General features: G+C 54.6%; 6 protein-coding genes across 6 annotated transcripts; 4 read left to right on the forward strand and 2 right to left on the reverse strand.

The window, feature by feature from the left end:
• Window positions 1–9: 9 nt before the first annotated feature.
• On the reverse strand, window positions 10–5,601 carry BDY24DRAFT_378277 (uncharacterized protein). The gene is made up of 30 exons (XM_076638905.1): window positions 5,497–5,601; window positions 5,118–5,408; window positions 4,878–4,988; window positions 4,753–4,802; window positions 4,588–4,689; window positions 4,421–4,510; window positions 4,136–4,333; window positions 4,019–4,040; window positions 3,854–3,948; window positions 3,679–3,766; window positions 3,471–3,561; window positions 3,088–3,389; window positions 2,956–3,007; window positions 2,753–2,883; window positions 2,610–2,691; window positions 2,405–2,524; window positions 2,250–2,309; window positions 2,055–2,182; window positions 1,903–1,982; window positions 1,744–1,837; window positions 1,631–1,668; window positions 1,415–1,561; window positions 1,242–1,295; window positions 1,053–1,163; window positions 847–973; window positions 722–777; window positions 595–651; window positions 415–513; window positions 316–332; window positions 10–212 (listed from the first exon to the last, which is right to left on the reverse strand). The coding sequence occupies exons 1-30, from the start codon at window positions 5,552–5,554 to the stop codon at window positions 182–184; spliced, it is 2,982 nt and encodes a 993-aa protein (XP_076499961.1). The 5' UTR covers window positions 5,555–5,601; the 3' UTR covers window positions 10–181.
• A 410-nt stretch (window positions 5,602–6,011) lies between these two features.
• BDY24DRAFT_378280 (putative branched-chain-amino-acid aminotransferase 2) lies at window positions 6,012–8,753 on the forward strand. Its single transcript, XM_076638906.1, has 15 exons — window positions 6,012–6,165; window positions 6,271–6,417; window positions 6,542–6,596; window positions 6,682–6,686; window positions 6,777–6,835; window positions 6,909–6,929; window positions 7,005–7,028; window positions 7,097–7,186; window positions 7,306–7,312; window positions 7,396–7,494; window positions 7,581–7,656; window positions 7,741–7,858; window positions 7,929–7,992; window positions 8,096–8,306; window positions 8,419–8,753. The coding sequence occupies exons 1-15, from the start codon at window positions 6,045–6,047 to the stop codon at window positions 8,558–8,560; spliced, it is 1,239 nt and encodes a 412-aa protein (XP_076499962.1). The 5' UTR covers window positions 6,012–6,044; the 3' UTR covers window positions 8,561–8,753.
• A 282-nt stretch (window positions 8,754–9,035) lies between these two features.
• On the forward strand, window positions 9,036–11,033 carry BDY24DRAFT_204320 (uncharacterized protein). Its single transcript, XM_076636476.1, has 2 exons — window positions 9,036–10,255; window positions 10,380–11,033. Exons 1-2 carry the CDS (start codon window positions 9,463–9,465, stop codon window positions 10,880–10,882), a joined length of 1,296 nt encoding a protein of 431 aa, XP_076499963.1. The 5' UTR covers window positions 9,036–9,462; the 3' UTR covers window positions 10,883–11,033.
• On the forward strand, window positions 10,991–12,479 carry BDY24DRAFT_378290 (uncharacterized protein). The gene has a single exon (XM_076638907.1). The coding sequence runs from the start codon at window positions 11,020–11,022 to the stop codon at window positions 11,998–12,000; it is 981 nt and encodes a 326-aa protein (XP_076499964.1). The 5' UTR covers window positions 10,991–11,019; the 3' UTR covers window positions 12,001–12,479.
• A 1,231-nt stretch (window positions 12,480–13,710) lies between these two features.
• On the forward strand, window positions 13,711–15,276 carry BDY24DRAFT_438622 (uncharacterized protein; the record flags this gene model as incomplete). The annotated part of the gene is made up of 6 exons (XM_076644378.1): window positions 13,711–13,847; window positions 13,930–14,298; window positions 14,379–14,414; window positions 14,795–14,855; window positions 14,959–14,997; window positions 15,166–15,276. 6 exons carry the CDS (start codon window positions 13,711–13,713, stop codon window positions 15,274–15,276), a joined length of 753 nt encoding a protein of 250 aa, XP_076499965.1.
• A 1,790-nt stretch (window positions 15,277–17,066) lies between these two features.
• Window positions 17,067–18,742, reverse strand: BDY24DRAFT_378294 (uncharacterized protein). The gene is made up of 6 exons (XM_076638908.1): window positions 18,683–18,742; window positions 18,550–18,619; window positions 18,331–18,446; window positions 17,606–18,147; window positions 17,453–17,518; window positions 17,067–17,377 (listed from the first exon to the last, which is right to left on the reverse strand). Exons 2-6 carry the CDS (start codon window positions 18,597–18,599, stop codon window positions 17,156–17,158), a joined length of 996 nt encoding a protein of 331 aa, XP_076499966.1. The 5' UTR covers window positions 18,600–18,619; window positions 18,683–18,742; the 3' UTR covers window positions 17,067–17,155.
• Window positions 18,743–18,745: the final 3 nt, after the last annotated feature.

Here is an 18,745-nt window from a genome sequence, read left to right on the forward strand (position 1 = left end):
AGACGTGTTGTGCGAAGAAGGTTTATCAAAGAGCGAAAGGAAAGGCTACAACACGACGACGAAGGAGAGGCCCGAACGAAGACCGAACACGACGTGACAAAAAGCAAGAGAAAAAGAGAGAGAGAGATCAGAGAGAAAGAGATCAGACGATTTTCGAAGAGCAGAGCTTGGTTCGAGAGAATTAGCGCAGAGCCATCTTTGAGAGCAGCTCCCTGTTTTCGAAACACGACGGAGAGCAAGCGGGAAAGGAAAGAGCTCCAGATTAGCTTCGCCGTTCTTCCTTCTCCCAAAATTGGAAGCGTCCGGTCCTCTTACGAGTAGCGAGTCTTCAACTTTACAGCAGGAGTAAAGAGAGGGTCAGTGTTGCGCTCGAAGGCAGCGTGAGAAGGAAGAGAGAAGTCGAGAGAGGCTTGCCCGTTGACCACTGTTCGGACTCGAAGACGCGAAGGGAAGGAGACCGAGGGAGCACTCGATCCACTGCTTGGCTCGATCAAAGTTGGAGGTGCTGTAGTCCTGGAGATCGAAAATGCAAAAGCAGAGACGCGTCGAAGGTCAACATCGTGGTCGAACAGTCGAAGCCACGAGAGATCTCACCTCGTTTCCCTTGTTCCAGCTCATCGAGAGAAGCCAGTCCACTTCCTCTTGAGGGTACTGCAGAAGTAAAGAAGGAAGACTGGTCGGCCAGCTCGTCGATGAAAGGAATGTCGGGTTCGAAACGAACCGGTTGAGGAGTTCCAGCTTGAGCCTTGACAAGTTCAGCGGCTTGAGAGACGTAGCCTGAAGAAAGATGGAACAAAAGTTAGTGTCAAAGAGGAAAGGGTGGAGTAAAGAAGAAAAGGTACTCACCCAGAGCCTTCTCAACGTTGGCGATTCCTCCTCGACTGAACAAGATCGCAACGACCGTCCGAAGCCAGCGAGAGAACTTGTCGACCGATCGAAGGAAGTCGAAGGCGAGGCTGCTTCGGAGGAGACTCTGTAAAAACCGATGAGAGGAAAAAAAGAGTCAGCTACTGGTTGGACGAGGTGTGAGGGATGAGGAGAGAAAGACTGGCCTCCAAGACCGAGACGAGAACATCCGTCGGGCAGTCGAGGTTGGTCCAGATGACGTTCGAAAGGGATTCGAATAGACTGGTGGAAGCTTCGTTCTCTCTCTGAGCAGCTTCCTGCGAGGTCGAAAGCGTCGAAGAGTCAGTGAACATCGAGCAGGGAGGAAGAGCGAAAAGAACGGCGCGACGACGAACCTGAATTGTAACTTCAGCGTCCGTCCATTCTCGAAGAGCGCAGAACGCTTCGACCTGAAAGAAGGAACAAGAAGATAGCATACGAGAAGGGTCAGAACAAGATGGCGGCTCGAAGTCGAGACGACGAAGACGGCTTCTTCGTTCCGTCCTCCTTGCTCCTCCTCCCGACTCACCTGAAAGACTCTCGCAACCTGACACATCTCCTTCAGCTGCCTAGCTCGTTGTTCCGTAGGTGACATCTGAGCAGCGTCGAGAAGAGGATGGAGGTAGCCGAGGCAGTCCTTCGCAGCTCGTCGGGCGATGAAGATCATGGCGTTCCTCTGCGACGGAAACCAGACGAGAGAAACAGATTAGTCCCTATTTCGTTGGAGATCGAAGTTTAGACGTACCTTGATTTCTCCCTCAGGCATTCCCTTGGCTTCAAAGGCTGAGAGGCAGGAAAGAGAGACGCGTTAGTCAGTCTCGTCTCTCCTCAAGTCGAAGAAGAAGAGAACGAACTCACTTCGACTGCAAAGAGCTGCGAACGATCCCATCGCTCTCTGCCAGGGAAGCTGAGGATCTGAGCCAACGGCGACGTCGGCGTAGAGGTTCATGAACTGCAGTCCAAGGCGGAACAGTGGATCGTCAGTCGAGCTTCTTCTCGCAGAGGAAGCGAACTCACCGAGACGGCAGCCTCGAACAAGCCATGAACCGCTGACTCGACCCAGCCCTCCTGAGCGCCTCGAATAGCAGCGTTGTAAGCTTAACGAAGAATGAACGCAAAAGAATTCAGCTCGATCTGAGAGAGACAGAGGGACAAGACGAAGAACGAACCTTGCTTGTAGAGCCAGCTGAGTTCCTTGTCCGTCGCAGGGTTGTCCTTCCCAGCAATAACCTTCTTAGCAATCGAGACGGCAGCCTGATACTGAGAGTTAAGCGTGTCTATAAGTCCGTTTCGTTCTCTGCAAGAGGAACGAGGAAAGAAGAGTCAGTTCAAGGACATCGAGAGCGAGAAAGGGAGAATCCTACAGGAGGTTCTCGACGAAGGAAGTGTCCTCGATCTTCTTGAGAGTGAGGCGGATGAGGCATCTGAGGTAGGGAGAGGGAGGGAGAGTGATCAGCACCAGTCGAGGTCAAGAAACGAGACGAGACGAGACCGAGACCGAGAAGAGAAGACGACGAACCGAAGAAGAACGAAGACAGCGATATCCTCCGTGGCGAAAGTTCCGTCCTTGATCGCGTTGAGGATGGCTCCGAGGGAAGCAATGATGACGTTCGCGAGGCTGGCATCGTTGGCGAGCTGGCTGAGGGAGAAGAAGCAGAAAGAAGATCAACGTTCGGGCGCATCGTCGAGGACGAAAGAGAGAGGGAGGATAGAACCTAACCCACGTTGCGAGGATGAGTTGACGGCCGTTCATATCGTCACATTTCGTCATGGCTTGGAGAGCAGCGATGGCTTGATCCTCGAGACCTGTACAGAGAAAGGAAACGAGTCAGCTCGAGCGAAGGAGCAATGAGACGAAAGAGCTCACCTTGCTGAGCGAAGACCATGAATCGAAGGTAGTGAGTCGATGATTCCTTCCAAGGGCATGCTTTGATCCTCTCGATGGCTCGTTCGTAGTCCTGAAGTCGAATGTAGCAGAGTGCGATCTTGCGATGGATCCTGACGAAATGAAGGGAGAGAAGGATCAGCAACGCGACGGCGAGCTGTTCTACAGTTCGGATCTTCACTCACTTGGGGAAGTAGGTCTTCATAGCGTCGAGGCAGGGATGAAGTCCGAGATCGTCTGCAAAGAAGACGAAGAAAAGAACGAAGGGTCAGCAACGAAGCGAAGAGAGAAACGAGTCTCAAGAACGAAAGACTCACAGCACTTGGCAGCCTCAGCATATCGAGGAGGAACGGCATTGTAAGCTCGATCTCCCATCTGCCAGAAGACGGTCTGGTAGGCAGCACAGCTCGCCGACTCGGGATTGAACGCAGGCCAGCGCTGAACGGTGTCGAAGGCAGCCTTGACGTCCCTGCATCCTCTCTCAACGTTCTCCTCTCCCTTGGCATGGATGGCGATCGAGAGTAGGACCTTGGTGCACGAGTTGAGACGAGCTTCATCGGGACGAAGCTTGAGGAGGGAGAGGAGAAGGCATTGAAGGACCGAGATCGTGACGACGCGACTGAATTCAGAAAAAGAGGTCAGATCAGCTTGATTTCTTCGATAAAATCGAAGGAAAGACGAGACAATAGGACGATCTCACCTCCCAGAAGACTTCGAGTGCATCGTATCCCTCAGAACTCGGTCGACAGTCTCCTCCTCCAGGTCGTCGTGCTCGATGATGGCCTTGAATGCTGTTGAAATCGAGCAAAAGCACAGAGAACGACGTCAGAAAAGTTCGAGGGGAGTCGATTGAGACGTATGACTCTGGAAAAGGCCAAGAGAGAGAAGCAACAGAGCCGTAGACGGACCTTCAATCACTTTCGTGTCTCCAGCCTTCCTTCGTCGAACACAGTCGAGCAAGATCCATCGAGTTCGAGAGGCTTCCTTCTTGTCTTGCTGCTTGAGAGAGAACGAAATATAAGCACGTAAGTCAATCGTTGAAGTAGAATGGAAGAAAGACAACCCGGAAGAAGAGGAACGAACGAGGATCTCCGGATCGGTGAGGAGCTCGTGCAGAGAAGCTTCAGCACTGTCGAGGTTCTCGGGCTTCAAGCTTGCTGAGAGGACGAAGGCGAGAGCTAAAAACGAAGAGGGAGGTATGAATGGTTAGCTTGAGGAGGAAAGGGTAAGAGGTAGCGAGGATCGAACCGAGCGAAGTCATGGTGTCCCTCTTCTCGGCGCGACGAAGGAGAAGCAGGTCAGCCTCGTCTTTATCCTTCGCTGACTCGACGGACAACATGATTTATAGAGAGGCAAGAAACTCACCTTGACTTTTCCAGCCCCGTATGCCTGCCCTCCAGCTCTCACAGCGGCTTCTCCCAACTTCATCGCCAGGGTCAACCATTCCACCGCGTCCAGTCCTCGTTTCGCAGTATCGTTCTCCGAGGGCAGTTCCTCTCCATCGGGCGTAGGTCGAAGAAGATGATTCCCAATCTCCTGAGCGATGACGACGAGGTAGAAGATCTGAAGGAGAACAAGAGAAACAGAGCTGCGTCGACATCAGCGTCGCGTCGAACCGAGGAGAGCTGTAGATTGAAGGAGAGAACTCACGTCCTTCGCAGTGATCAGAGTAAGTCGATGCTCGTCCGTAGCTTGCTTGAACATGTAGAGAGCGGGTTCGAGCATCCCTTTTTGGAACATCTGCGAGGAAGAGAACCGGAGGGAAGGAGTCAGACTTGTCGAGAGGAGGAAGACAAGAGAGGGAGAAAGAGACGAACGCTCTCTGTTCGAGCAGAGTAGTACTGAGTGACAGCCTTGGCTCGCTCCTGAGACTCTCCTTCAGATCGAGATGGGGGAAGATGAGAGACCTGTTCCTCGTACTGCACAAACGAAGGAGGAAGAGATCAGCTCGGCCAAGGTCGCCTCGAAGCGAGGGCACTCACGGCAGCACACTTGACGAGAACGGTCTCTGCTTCTACGTCCTTCCCTGCGACTGCCAAACATAAAGAAGTAGTTAGCTGAAGTCCTCTAGATGGAGACGGGAAGAGAGGAGGATGAAAGGACGAACGAGTGAGAGCAGCACCAGCCTTCGACCCAAGAACGAGCAGTCGAGTCGCTCCCGTCGCATCAACGACCCCATCGTACCCAGCCTCGATCAATCTGAAGGCAGCGTGTCTCACTGTTTCCACCATCAGGAAAGGAAAGAGAGATCAGCTTCGGCCTCGTCCAACTCGCCTCCTCCCTCCGAGTCCTCGAGCTCGCACACCCCTCCCTCCCTCCGCTCCCTCTCTTCGACTCAAGGACTCACTAGCTCCGAAAACCTCCTCCTTCTTACCACTCTCCTGACTCTTATACTCTCCACTTCTGTTCCAGATCAGAACTCCTTCTCCATCAAGAAAGTCCTGGTTCTCCAACTCGAGAGACCCTTCTCTGTTTCCTCCTCCTCCACCTGATGATTTGGACGCTGCTGCTTTGGTGCAGAGACCCGAGAGGCTGGATGCTTGACTTGCGATGGTGGAGAGGGTGTCGATGAGTTTCGTTGGAGCGACGTTGGGAAGGAGAGGGACGTGGAGGAGAGGCTTGAGGACGATGAGATGCTCTTGGAGGAGGGAGGAGGGAGAGATCAGCTTCAGTCCGTCCTTCCTTCCTTCCTTCTTTCTCTGCTTGTTTGAGGAGGGAGCACATACCTTTGATGGATGTGAGAGCGGATGCTATATCCTCGGATCGTTTCTTCTTGTTCGACATGGTGAAGAGGAGGGAGGAAGGGAAGGGGAGAGGAGGAAGGAAGGAAGGGGAGTCGTTGGCGTTGGTGGGATCTCGAGCTCGTCGCGAAATCAAGAGAGGCAGACGCGTCGGTATCGTCTATTTTTATTCAGATTGTTGAGACTCAAAGCTTACAGGTAAGCTGAAAAAAGCAGAAGAGCAAAGCGAACAAACGCGTTCGGCAAATCTTCGAAGGGAGAGGACGAGACGGAGGAGATGACCTCGACGCGCTCGTTCTTCGCCTCTCTCAAACTCGAGATCTTTCCTCCTCAACTTCATCTTCACATATGGACAGAGAGTACATCGGTTCTCTTGAAAATCCGCTCCTTCTTTTTGAATCTTATCTGAACAGAACAGGCAGGAAGATGAGTCTCCATCGGCGAGTCCTCCGAAATCGAGTCAGTTCGAGCCCTCCCTCTTTCCTCCCCGTCCTCCTTGTCCTCAACCGCAACTCCCTCCTTTTCTCGAATCCATGTCTCGACAGCTCTCCAACCTCCTGAGGAGGTCCGCTCCTTCTCTTCGACGATGCTACGCTACTCCCATCATCAGGGATCCCATGACGGGCGAGCTCACTTCGACGCCAGATATCGACGGTGAGCCCTCTCCTCCTTTCCCCATCTTCCCTCTTCCTTCAAGCTCGACTTTCGTTCGTAGACCTGCCGAGATATTGACTAGTACTTTTCATCCTACCCTCTCAGCTTCCGCTCTCCAGTACACTCCCAACCCCAACCCCAAGCCTTTACCTCCTTCCAACAAGCTCGTCTTTGGACACACCTTCTCAGACCACATGCTCACTATCCCCTGGAACAGCGAGAGAGGTTGGGGAACCCCCGAGATCAAGGCTTGTGAGTTATCGACTTTGCTCTGTCGTTTGGACCGGCGAGTCCTTGGGGGAAATGAGGAAAGGAGGAAGAAAGCGGAACGAGCTTGAACGCCGTTTGGGCTGACCTCCTCCCTCTTTTCTGATAGATGGACCTCTCTCGTTGGACCCTTCGTCGACTGTTCTGCATTACGCTTTCACCCTGTGAGTTTGAAGAAGCAGGAATTTCTGAGTCGAGAAGGAATGAGCTCGAAAGCTGATCACGTCGGCGCTCCTTCCGTTCTTTCCCCTTCGATACAGCTTCGAGGTTCGTCTCACAGCTTCCCTGCCCCTCTCAGATGTCGAAACTTCATCCTGACCTCTTCGATGGTCTTTTGGTCGTACAGGGAATGAAAGGATACCGCTGCGAGGACGGTACCGTTCGGTTGTTCAGACCTGACAAGGTGAGCTCGCGCTTTCCTTCGCTTCTCCTCCTCCGAACAGTTTGCTCACCTCCTCCTTTCTTCCCTCTATCAGAACATGGCTCGAATGAACAACGTACGCTATCCTCACCGAATCATCAACCTCTCAAGACCGTTGCTGACAGTTTTCTCCCTTTCTGCCTTTCCTCAGAGTGCCACTCGAATCGCCCTCCCCGTTCGTCCTCTCTCCCGCGTCTGCTTCCCTCCTTCCCCAGCTCACCTTTTGCTCTTTCGCGAGTACAGACCTTCGACGGAGACGCTCTTACCGCTCTCATCAAGAAGCTCGTTATGATTGACTCTGCCTGGATCCCTTCGGAACCTGGACACTCGCTTGTTCGTCTCTTCCCGTTTGCCTCTCAGCTGCTTCCTTCGGACGCGACTTGGACCTGACTCTCTTCGTCTTTCTCTCTTCTCTCCTTCTTCCTTCCTCTTCTTCCCCTTCTTCCCCTCAGTACATCCGTTCGTCTCGTCCCGTTTGACTCTCAGCTGCTTCGGACGCGATTTGGGCCTGACTCGTCTTTCACTCTCCTTCTTCACCTCAGGACCTACCCTCATCGGAACCCAGAACGCTCTCGGAGTAGGACCCTCCAAGGACGCTCTCCTTTTCGTTATCTGCTCGCCTTGCGGACCTTACTACGCCAGTTCGTCTCCCTCTCTCCATCTTCTTCGCCTTCACTTTCGACCTCGAGCAGATCTGACCTCTCTCTCTCTCGTTCTCTCTTTGCAGCTGGATTCAAGCCCGTCTCTCTCATGGCCACCTCCAGCATCGTTCGAGCTGGACCTGGAGGAACTGGAAGCTACAAGTTCGTTCTTCGACTCTCGTCTCCTCTCCCTTCTTGCCTCGATCAAGAATGCTGACCTCGAGCCTTCCCTGCGTCTACGAATAGGCTCGGAGCCAACTACGCTCCTGGAGTCATGCCTCAGGTTGACGCTGCTTCCAAGGGTTACTCGCAGAACCTGTGGTTGATCGGCAAAGAGCATCTCCTCACGGAGGTCGGAACGATGGTGAGGTTATCTCGCTCTTCGTCCTCATATGAGCCTCACTGACTCTCTCTCTATTCTTTCCTTCCTGTAGAACATGTTCGTCGTCTTCGACAAGCCCGACGGAGGTCTCGAGATTGTTACTCCTCCTCTTACCGGTTCGTTCGAACGCGTCTCACTCTTCCCTCTCTTCCTTGCCTTTTCCTCGTCTGACCTCCTCCCCCCCTCCTCCTCCTCATCTCTTTCTTCCCTTCTCGGCAGACATCATCCTCCCCGGAGTCACCCGAGACTCGATCCTCTCCCTGCTCCACGACCACGCCAACGGAACCGCTCTCCTCCCCAACCTCCCTCAAAACATCACCGTCGTCGAACGACAGATCCCCATGCAGGAGGTCCTCGATGCCGAGAAGAACGGAACCCTCCGAGAGATGTTTGGAAGTGGAACGGCTGCGCTGGTTTCTCCTGTGGAGAGGTGAGTCTCGAGAAGAAGAACAAAAACGAAAGAAACCCTAGACGACGTCGATCGAACTGACCTTCATTTCGACTTTCCTTCCCGGCGTGTGCGTCTACCTTTGCTTCTCCAGAATCGGATACGAAGGAAAAGACATCCACATCCCTACGGGACCCAAAGGACTCGGAGTCGTCGCGGGAGCGGTGTTGGATCAGATCGTTGGTATCCAGATGGGTAAGATTGAGAGTCCGTGGTCTGTTATTGTTCCTCAGTAAAGTAGATATACGTAGGAGCCTACTAGTTGTTGATTCATTAGATTTGCGTTTTCAGGAAGGGGAAAAGGACGAGCGGCGAGGACGACGCGACTGGAATCGAGTTTGATCTTCGTCTCGTTTCATTTGTGCGAATCTCGAGACCAGTGCGCTCTTGCGACTTTCATTATTCGATGCTGGCTTCCCAACCAGCTCACAGCGCACTCTCCTCCGTAGCAGGAGGAAGCAAGTCAACTTCATGAAGGGACCTGAACAAACAACGCGTTCGCCCTCGAACTCAGATAGCCTGCTCTCCCTTGTGCTTCTCTCACCACTTGGACACCTGCGAGAGAACGCGTCGATCATCGCTCCACAGAGTCTCTCGTTTTCGTCAGAGAGCTATTCTGAGCCTCTCGTGCGAAAATCTTCCTTGGCCCCTTTCATTAAGTTCAATCGCCTGGCCCTTGTTTGGTTGTTGTTGAGAGAAGAAGAGATGGGAAGCAGGAGGGGAAGATCTGCTAACGACGGCACGATTTCCGTGATCTTAATAGCCAAGGGGGAAGATCTACTCTAGAGGGGAAGAAAGGGCAGGTTTTTAGCAAGGAAGGTAAGAAAATTAAGAGGGAGGAGAGAGAGGGTCGGCTGACCCCCTCGAATTTCTAGGGTGCTCGAGCTGAACTTTCTCCTTCCTCTTTCCTTCCCTCTCCTCTAACACTCTCTTTCTCTCTTCTCCTCTTTGCTCCTTCTTGCAAAGAAGCGAAATCTACAGCCACCCCTTCCTCTGTGAGTTGTCCCGCTTCTTCGTTTCTGGTTTCTGGTTTGTTTCTGACCGCTTGTTCCTCCCGATTGTGTGGTTCCTTTCTCGCCAGCTTCCCTTCCTTCCTCCGCTCCTCGCTGCTCCTTCCCTCCCTTCAAACCACCACACCATGACTACGACGGCTACCCTCCCTGCTGGCTTTGGAGGAGGAGGATCCATCTTCTGGGAGAATCTGTCTATGGAATCTCTCGCTGAGGACCACTTCGCCCACTTGATCGCCGAACACCCGTCCTCTCCCTTCTACGTCCCTCCCCTCCCTCGTCCAACAACGAATCGACTGGAACCCCCTACGTTCATCGATCTGCCACCAACGAGGAGGATGTCGATATCACCAGAGAAGAAGGTTTCCTCGCCTTCGAGTCCAAAGCTCTCGGGTTGGAACTTTCTCAAGAGGCACGCTGGACCTTCTTCCCTCCCTCAAGTCGTCGTCGTCCCTCTCTCCACCTCCAAACCTCGTTCGTCCCATCAACCAACCTCAACTATAGGCCATGGATTCCCTTCAGCATCACCCAACGCAGCCAACAAGAGACCTGGAAACTCTCGCAGCACGACTTGGACGGACAACCTCCCAACGACTCGAGCTCTGACGCTCGATCAGACTCCCTCCTCCTCCTCCTCCCCTTCGAACTCTCAACCTCCTCCTCCACCTTCCAATCCAAACCAGCATGGTCGACAGCCCTACTACCCTCCCTCTCCTCACACAGCACCTCCTCAACCAACCTATCCGGCTCCTCCCATCGTCGTCGTCCCGTCCGTCCTCAACCAGCCCAGAGGTCGGTTCGGACTATTCAGACGCGCTTCGATGAGCCCGAAGGTCGAGAAGGGAGGATTCTTTGGCTTCGTAGGGAGTGAGGAGAAGGAGAAGAAGAGGTTGAAGGGTCTAGGGCTGAAGAAGCAGAAGCGTCTCTCGATGGGAGGAGGAGGAGGGTCAAGCTCAGGTCCTCCGAGCTCACCGAACGCGAACGAAGGATGGCTCTCTCCTCCTCAACCTCTCTTCTCGCCAGCATCTCAACAGCAACGCTTCCCCTCCTCCTCCTCTTCCTCTACCGGTTCCTCAGGCTTCCAACGTCCCTCCTCTCCCCTCTCGCCCTACTACACTGCTCCAGAACACCCCTCTCATCGTCATACGACCTACCTCTCCTCTTCCTCTTCCTCCCCACCCGTCCCCTCGCCTTCGCCTACCCTCTACAACCAACCTCCTCCCTCCTCGCCCTCTCGAGCTTCTTCCTCGCTCCTCTCCTCCTCTTCTCAAACAGTTCAACGAGTCGTCCTCGGAGGAGCAGGTCGTCCCTCCCTCGACTTCCATCCCGGTCGACCGCACGTCGCCTTCCCTCCTCACCACCCAGCTGCCTCCTCCTCCTCCCTCTGCTCCGTCTCAGCCGACGACGAAGACGAGGACTTCCCCTTTCGAGACGCTCGTCCCGTCAAGGCTTCGAAACGCAAGATTCGACCGACGAGCAATCAACAACGCGGAAGGTCGTGCTCGCCGTCGAGAGTCGCAGGAGGGGATCTGGAGGCAGCGAAGGTGACGAGGGCTTGGTGGAAGGTTGCTTCGGGACCGGGGAGTGGACTGGTGGAGAGTCCGAGTCGTCAGAGTGTGCAGGAGAGAGCGAATCGAGGGGCTGGGATGCTGGGGACTTCGGCTCCGACGACGGGGAGAGGGTCGATGGAGACTGCTGCTGGAGGAGGAGGAGGAGGAGGAGGTCGGGGGGGTAGGAGAGGGAGTAGTAGCTCGACGAGGGAGGAGGAGAAGAAGCCGAAGGTCGTGGAGAGAGGATTCAAGGTCACGTCGAGACCTAGTTCGCCTAATTCGTTGTTCAGACGAGGACCTCATCCAGCGGGAGGAGCGGGATCGGGATTGAGGCCTGAGGGAGAGAGCAGCAGCAGCAGTGCTCGATCCTCGTTGGCTCTCAACAGGATGGAGAGAGCAGGAGGGAGCGTCGCGTCGTCGGCGACGAGGGAAGTCACCAACATCAGCACTCCGTCGACAGCCAACTCCATCACCAGCCATCCCTCCCCGAGCCTCACTCCTCGACTCCCCATCTCCAACCCAGTCTCCCGATCAAACTCCCTCCTCGCCTCTCCAGGAGCAGCAGCGCTCCAACGACCTCGAATCCCCTCCCGCTCCAACTCCATCAACCGATCCTGGACGCCTCCCACCAAATCAGCTCCTCCTCCTCCCTCCACTCCCAGTTCAGTTCCCACCACTCCTCATCTCACAACCTCCTTCGCTCCTCTCCCTCCTCAGCCATCGCTCCCTCTCCTCCCTCTCGGTCAAGTCTCCTCCGAACCTCACGAACTCGAAGACGACGCCGCTCCCTCCCCTCACTTCTTCTCCCTCGACCAAGCCTCCTCCCGCATCTCACCCACCCTCTCCAACTCGTCCAGATCGCAGGAGAACAGCACCAGCAGCAGCAGCAACGACAGCAGTGGGACGAGCAACAGTCTCGGTGCGAGCGCTGGGTTCCCACTCCATGCAGGGACGGATCAGGAGACGGAACCGACGGACGATGGGGAGGAGCTTGGGACGAGCTGCGAGGGTGGAGAGAGGATGAGCGAGGTGTTGGATGGGTGGGAGGAGAGGAGGTGGAGTGTGAACAGTGATGTGGTGGGTGGAGGAGGAGCGGAGGGGAAGGTTAGGTGTTGAGGAACGGTTTGGAATCATGGACGGACGCGTTTCGGGGTTTCGGTTTCGTTTCGTTTGGCTTTTCCTGGGTTTCCCACTTGCTCTACTCCTTCTTCTTCCCCCTTTTTTTGCTTTGCTTCGGTTCGGTTCGAACACTCTCTCGTCGCCATCTTCCCCTACCCCTTTATGCCCTTCTTTCGCTCTTCCCGCTCTCGTCTCGTCTCTCTCTCTCTCTCTCGTTTCACGCCTTCTTGGTCTCTCGTTCCAGCCTCTTTTTAACGGATCTTTCTCGTCTGTCTCTCTCTTCCATTACCTAACGTATGTCTATCTTTACGCGTCTTCGTTTGTTTGTGTCCGTTCTCGTTCTCGTTTCTCGCCGCCTTTCGTTGATTGAGTCTTCGAAGTTTTTTCTCCAATAACGTAAACCCCAACTGTCGTTTGTACTACTTACCCCGCTCGCTAGTTCTTTTCTATCATGATTCTAAGTTTTTGGAACGAGGTTGGCGCGAGAAAAGATAGGGAGGGAGGGAAGAGAGGCGGAGAAAAAGACGACGCGTCGAGAGAGACGAGTGCGAAAGTTGGAGTTGGAACTCGAGTTTGGGCGCGAAGCTAGGGAGTGAGGATGCAGGGAGGCTTGGAGTGTGTGGAAGAGAGAGGAACGGTATGCGTTGAAGTGCTAGGAGGGAGGAGGTGAGCCCGAAGACAGAAAAACCAAGCTGAGAGATCGACGCGTCTTGGTTTCTCCTTCAACATCGACGTCGTCGCTTCTTTCCTCCTCCGCTCGGGCTGGCAGGATTCCCCTCTTCTGCAGTCCTGCAAAACGGAAGATGGCCTTTTAAAAGAGGCCCTTCTGAATCCCTGAACGGCCTTGCAAAGCAAGCAAACCTGCCAAACCGACCTTCCCGCCTTCGCCGCTCCACTCCTCGTCGAAAGTTTGTCCGTTCGAGACCACGGCCCTTCTTGTGCGATCAGTCTCCGGTGAGCTCGAAGGACTCTTACTCCTACTTCCTCTCGAAGGAGGACGTAGAAAGGGAGCTGCCTGGCTCTGAGAATCGAACGGGGAGAACCGTGAAGACGGAGAGCGGGAAGAGACGCGTCCGTCGAGACAGGGAAGCCGTTGGGGAGACAGCTGCTAGACCCGTTGTCGAGGAGGAGGAATCGAAGGAAGAAGGAAGAAGATAGACTGAGAGTTGAGCTTGAGGCGAAAGGGAAAAGAGAGAAGAGGAGAAGGAGACGAGAAGAAGGTTGAAACACTGCAAAGGAGGGTCGAGCGCGACGACGAAGTCCTTCCGCCTGGCTTTAGGGTCCGACTGACCATCCTCCCTCGCCGTCTGGATAGTTATTGAGTGCTGAAACATGTAGACTCTCCGACTGTTCCGCTTCCGCTCGGAAGATCTGAACGGAAGGAGAGGTGTCGAGTCTCGCCTGGCTTCCGTTGAACGTTGAAGTCCCATGGGCACACGACGCGATGCCTCCTTCCTCTAGCTTTCAATATTGTAGATCCGAACTTAGCCATCTAGTCTCTTCAGAAGTAAAGTGAACAGAACATACAGAGGGTGTTCAAAGGGGAAGGGAGCTATCAGAGGCGAAAAGAAGGAAAGCGATCGGTGAAGCTTCGAGGGGTCGCTCCAACTCGAAACAAGAAGAGCGGTCCCTTTGTATTCAGCCGGACAAAGGAAAGGTCATATCTCTCGGGCAGCGATCGAAATTCTTCGGCATCTGTGACTGTGCATGATCATCAAAATCGACGATTTTGACCTTCCCTCTCACCAACCATCATCCTTCCCTTCTCGTCTTCCTTCATCTGCCCCTTCAACCCTTCAAGCCTCCGTCCCAACCTCTCGATTCCACCAACGACCTAACGATCCGTGAGTGTCGTGGAGTCTGAGACGCATTTTTTTCGCCCTTCCAAGCTCAACGACTTCCTCCTTTCCCTCCTTCCTCCTCCAGCTGTCCAACTGCCACCTCCCCTCGCCTCCTTCTCAAGCCCTCGCCCTCGAACTACCCTAGCATGACCCTCGTCTACTCCCCCACCGCCATGAACCTCGTTCACAACCCGCCTGCCTACTTCGACGACGCTCCTCCTCGCTACGTCGACCTTCAGCCTATCAACCCTCCCCCAACCCTCGAAGAACTCGTCGAAGCTCTCGCCCCTCTGGTGAAGTGGATGTTCCCTAGCATCTTTGCAGAGCCGCTGAGCCTCTTCCAGCGGGCGAAGAGAGCAGAGTGGAGAGCCTTCGAAGCAGGGCACGGCGAGTTGGAGCCAAATTCACCGGTTTCGAGGGTCCTTCAAGAGCTGGTGAGACGGATGGTTGACGAGTGAGTCAGCTTTTTAGGATCGTGTAAGAGGAAGAAAAGAGTCGGAAGGACGATGCTGACCTCCAATCGTGTCTACTCAGCATGAACCGGGCGATGGAGGGACCTTACGCCCAAAGGTAGGAAGGGACGCGTCGACCTCTGGGCGGACGGAAAGTTCGTCAGGGACGGGAGGAAGGTAGCTAGAGTCGAAGAACACAGAATCTGTACTCAGTGTTTGTTTCAATAGTATACCAAAATCATGACTGCTCCACGAAACAACAGAATTCTCAGCAAGCCGACTCGTCGTCGTTCTGCCTCCTCCGTCCTTCGTCCTTCCCTCCTTCCGTTCCCTTCACTCTCCCCTTCCTTCCTTCTCCTCCAATGCCCACGACTTCGAATCCAGGTTGTGACGATTAGTAAGAGGTACGTACTACTGCAGATCTTCTCCTTCCTCCACCACCTCGCTTCATTCTTCGACTCAAGCTGACCTCCTTCCCTTCCTTCCCTTCTCCTTCAGCACCGACGCCGACTCCCCTCGAATCTCCACCCCTCTCGAAACCATACCAACGTCATCTTCTGTCCCTCCTAGGCCCGTCCGATGTCGATGATGGAACATAAGAGCGAAGAGGGAGTCGAACGGCGAAGGGGAGGGAAAGCGGCGTCGTCGTCGATTTCTGGAAGGTGGAGGGTGGCGAGGAGGTGGTTGACGAGCAGATCAAGGTGCGTGTTGATGAGTGCTAGTCGTGGGAAGGGCGAAGGGTTGATCGAAGGGAAGGGACGGGAGTGAGAAGGTCGAGGGGAGGGAGGGACGACGCGACTCATCAGCGGTCGGTGCAGAGGCAAGAAGGGAAGAGTAGCCGAAGCTGACCTCCTCCTCTTCGTCAACAGATCGTACAGGAAGCATCGCTACTCGTCTTCCTCTCCTCTTCGATGTACATCCTCCTCAATCAAGGCAACGGCGAGCTTGAAGGGATGGCTCGACGACGAGCCGAAGGTTGAGGAGCTGATCCTCCTCCTCCTCTCGAAGGAACGCGACGGTGGCTCAGTTTTCTGGAGGTGTACGGTGCTGATGGTTGGGCCTCAAGATGGACTAGAACGCTCCTGGTTGCTGGTGGTTGGGGAGGAAGAGGGAGGCCGAAACTGAAGGAGGAGAAAGGGGAGGAGGGAGGTCGCAGGGCCGTTGAAGCTCCTGTCGGTTGAGGTTGTGAGGGAGACGGAACGGGAAAAGGGACGAGCGTCGAGCTGTCGTAGGGGAGCATCCATCTGGGTAGAGCGAAGCCCGAAGAAGGAGGCATGGGAGGTTCAGGATCAGTGAGTTATGCGAGAGGGGCCAAATCGAAGGAGGGAGAGACGACGGACTCAAGGGAACGCGAACTCATGACCCTGCTCCTCCTCTCTGTACACCACATCAGAGTTCAGCACACTCATTCAAGTCTGTGTCAAGCTCGGATGAATCGAAGAAGGTGAGTCCAGTTGCTGTCGTTCGACTTGGAAGCTCGAGGGAGGGAGGGAGGGAGGTCGAGGAGCCTGGAGGAGGGAGAGGAGGAACACGGAGCTGGTGGAGTCGAGAGACTGACGCCGTTGTCCTTCCGCAGATAGATACCCGTTTCCAAGGCGAGTAGTCCCATTGATAGCCTCCTCAGGAGCCTGTTGGAATCGTCGATGGAGGTGGATGGGTCGAGCTGAAGGGAGGGAGGGGGGTCGTCGACGGACGAAGGAAGGAGGTGTTGACGTCGAGCTTTGAGCTGAAGAGTGAGAGGCTGCTGCTGCTGAAGAGAGGGAGTCGAAGGGATACGAGGAGATCCATCTGGCAGTAGAGAGGAGGATTGGGACCTCTGAACATCCGAGCTCAGAGGCCATGGTCGTGGGTTGAGGGGAAACGAGGAAAGGAGGACAAGGTCACCTCGATCCGTTTCGTTTCCCTTTCTTCCCTAGACGACGAGCGTCCCCTAACTTCCTTCTACACATCCTGAAACACGAGTTCTGATATGAATAAAACTTCTCTATCACTTCGTTCTCTTTATCTCGCAGAGTCTTCGTGTCTATCCCTTCCATTCTCCGTCCCTCCCCTGCTCGAGCGACGCGATCGACTCCCTTCCTCTCTCTACCTCCCCGGATCTAGACCTTTCTGTTCAAATCATCAACGAATCCTACAGAAGACTCAAAGCTGTCAATCCCTCTCGAATCCACTGCAGCAACCTCGTCTTCACCTGCCCTCGACTCGTCGACCGTCCTCGCGTCGCAGCAGTTGATCTTTCCTCTCTCAAGATCCCACAGGAGGCAGGGATCTATCTCGTCTCTCTCTTCGATTTTGGCCAACCCCAGGCTTTCTCTTCGACCCCATAACGAGCAAGAAGCGAGTTCATTTCAGGGACGCGGCGGGCCCATTTGCGCTACGACGTCCCCTTTTCTCCAGTTCCTGCAGTAAGGCTGCTTTCTTTCCAAGAATCATAGGGATGACCCCCTTGTAATAGATTGATCAGAGGTTCGATCCCCTCTTAGTTACCCTTCCTTTCAATTTCCCTTTAGCTTTTTGCTGCGTTTTCGTGCCTGAGAGCAAGCCTCCTTTTCGCGACGCGTCGTTCGATCAGTCGACGCTTTCGGCCCTTTTTCCCTTCGAGTTCGCTCTCGGAAAACCTATGTCGAGCCTGCAGAACTTAGCTAAAACGTAAGCTCTCGTCCCGAGCTTCTACTCTTCTCCTTTCCAGGCTGTTTGCTAGAACGGCCCATGGCTTCCAATTTCTTTTTCTGCTCCAGCTCTTCCTTCCCTTTCCTTCTCTCCGCCGAGATCAAAGACAAGAACTCGCATCACACCAAAAAACGTTACTACTAAGCAAAGATCACCGAACCATCCCACCTTCCACTTCATCCCAAAAACTCAAAAGCTATCCGCCTTCAGCCTCCCGAGCTGACCAGCCCGACTCCCTTGCACCCACCTGGCGACTCCGAACGCAAAGACGAGGAGGGAGAGATCCTGAGCGAACTGGGTGAGCATGGAGATGTATCTCGAGGCGGTGAAGATGTAGTTCTTGAGGTTTGGAGGGATGAAGGCGAGGAAGGGCGAGAGGAGGGAGAGGAGGGAGGAGGGAGGGGGTCGGGACTGGGGTTGTCGGAAAGAGAGTAAGGTTAGTTGGAGAGGTTGGAGTGAAGGGAAGAAGAAGGAAAGCTAACTCACCCGGAAGAGCAAAAGTCTCGTGGTCTGAAGGATCAGCGAGAGAGTAACGAAAGCCCAGAAGACGGGCTTGAGAAAAGCAAAACGAGACGCGAGTCAGCTAGCTCTCTCTCTCTGCCTTTCCCTTCTCCTACAAGACGACGGCAAGGAACTCACCAACTCAACCCCGAAATCCTTCTGACCCCATCCTCCACCCTTCCAGTACTCCAACTCCCCCCTCTCCGCCATCGTCGCGTTCTTCCTCTCCAACACCCTCGGCTCCCACCACCCAACGACGAACCCCACGAGCGCCAACACGCCCAGGAAATGAGCGATGGTGAACAGCTTGTCCGAAAGCGTCTTCTTGTTGGAGTACTGCTGATCCATCATCGGCGCTCCTCCAGCTCCAGGTGGTCCTCCAGCGAACATGCTTTCCATCCCAGGAGGGAATCCTCCTCCTCCTCCTGGTCCTCCTGCGAAAGGGTTTCCTCCTCCTCCTCCAAAGGCAGCGAAGGGATCTCCACCACCTCCTCCCCCAGCTTGCATAGCAGCCATCATAGCAGCGAAAGGATCGTCGGGTCCAGCGCCGGGAGGGAAACCGAAGGGCGACGAGTCGGAGGGAGGAGGAGGAGCTGAGAAGAGGTCGCTTCCGTTGGAAGCTGGAGGAGGTGAGGAGGCGGTGAGGGAGGTGGAGGAAGGTGTTCGTTTGGGTGTGGGAGCTGTGAGAGAGAAAAAGAAAGAATCAAGGTCAGGTTGAAGGAAGAAGAGAGGAAGGAGGGAGACACGTCGAGACGTCAAAGGAAGGGAGGGAAGGTGAGGTCGACGGGTCTTCCTGCCTTCCTTCGTCCATGTACGAGAGCTCGCAAAAACTCAGAAGATAAAGGAAGGAAGTGAAGACTCACCAGCAGTCTCGTACATCTTTGCTCCCTCCGCTCCTCTAGCCGTATTGGCGAGTTTGGCGAGTCCCTTCTCTCCTCGAGCTTGGATCTTTGCTTTTCGAGCATCTGAACGAAGTCGGCTAGAGAAACGAATTCAAAACCAGACCAAAGAGAATCCAGAGGTCAGCTTGACGTTCTGGTGGAAGCAGACGGGCTCGGGGGAGCGCGTTGGAGGGAACGAACGCTTCTGATGGAGCTGGAGCAGGCGTCGCTGGCGATTCTGTGGACGACATGATTCGATTGAGAGAACGAGCTGAGAGAAAGGCAAAGAGTCAGCGCATAGCCTTCTATATCCAAAGCTGAGGGTCGAGCTCACAAAAGGATACGGAGAACGAGATCGGGAGAACGGCTGAGTCTAAGAGAGAGAGATGCAGTTGAG

This window comes from Mrakia frigida, assembly GCF_051309035.1.
Source record: "Mrakia frigida strain ATCC 22029 unplaced genomic scaffold BDY24scaffold_4, whole genome shotgun sequence".
NCBI lineage: Eukaryota > Fungi > Basidiomycota > Tremellomycetes > Cystofilobasidiales > Mrakiaceae > Mrakia > Mrakia frigida.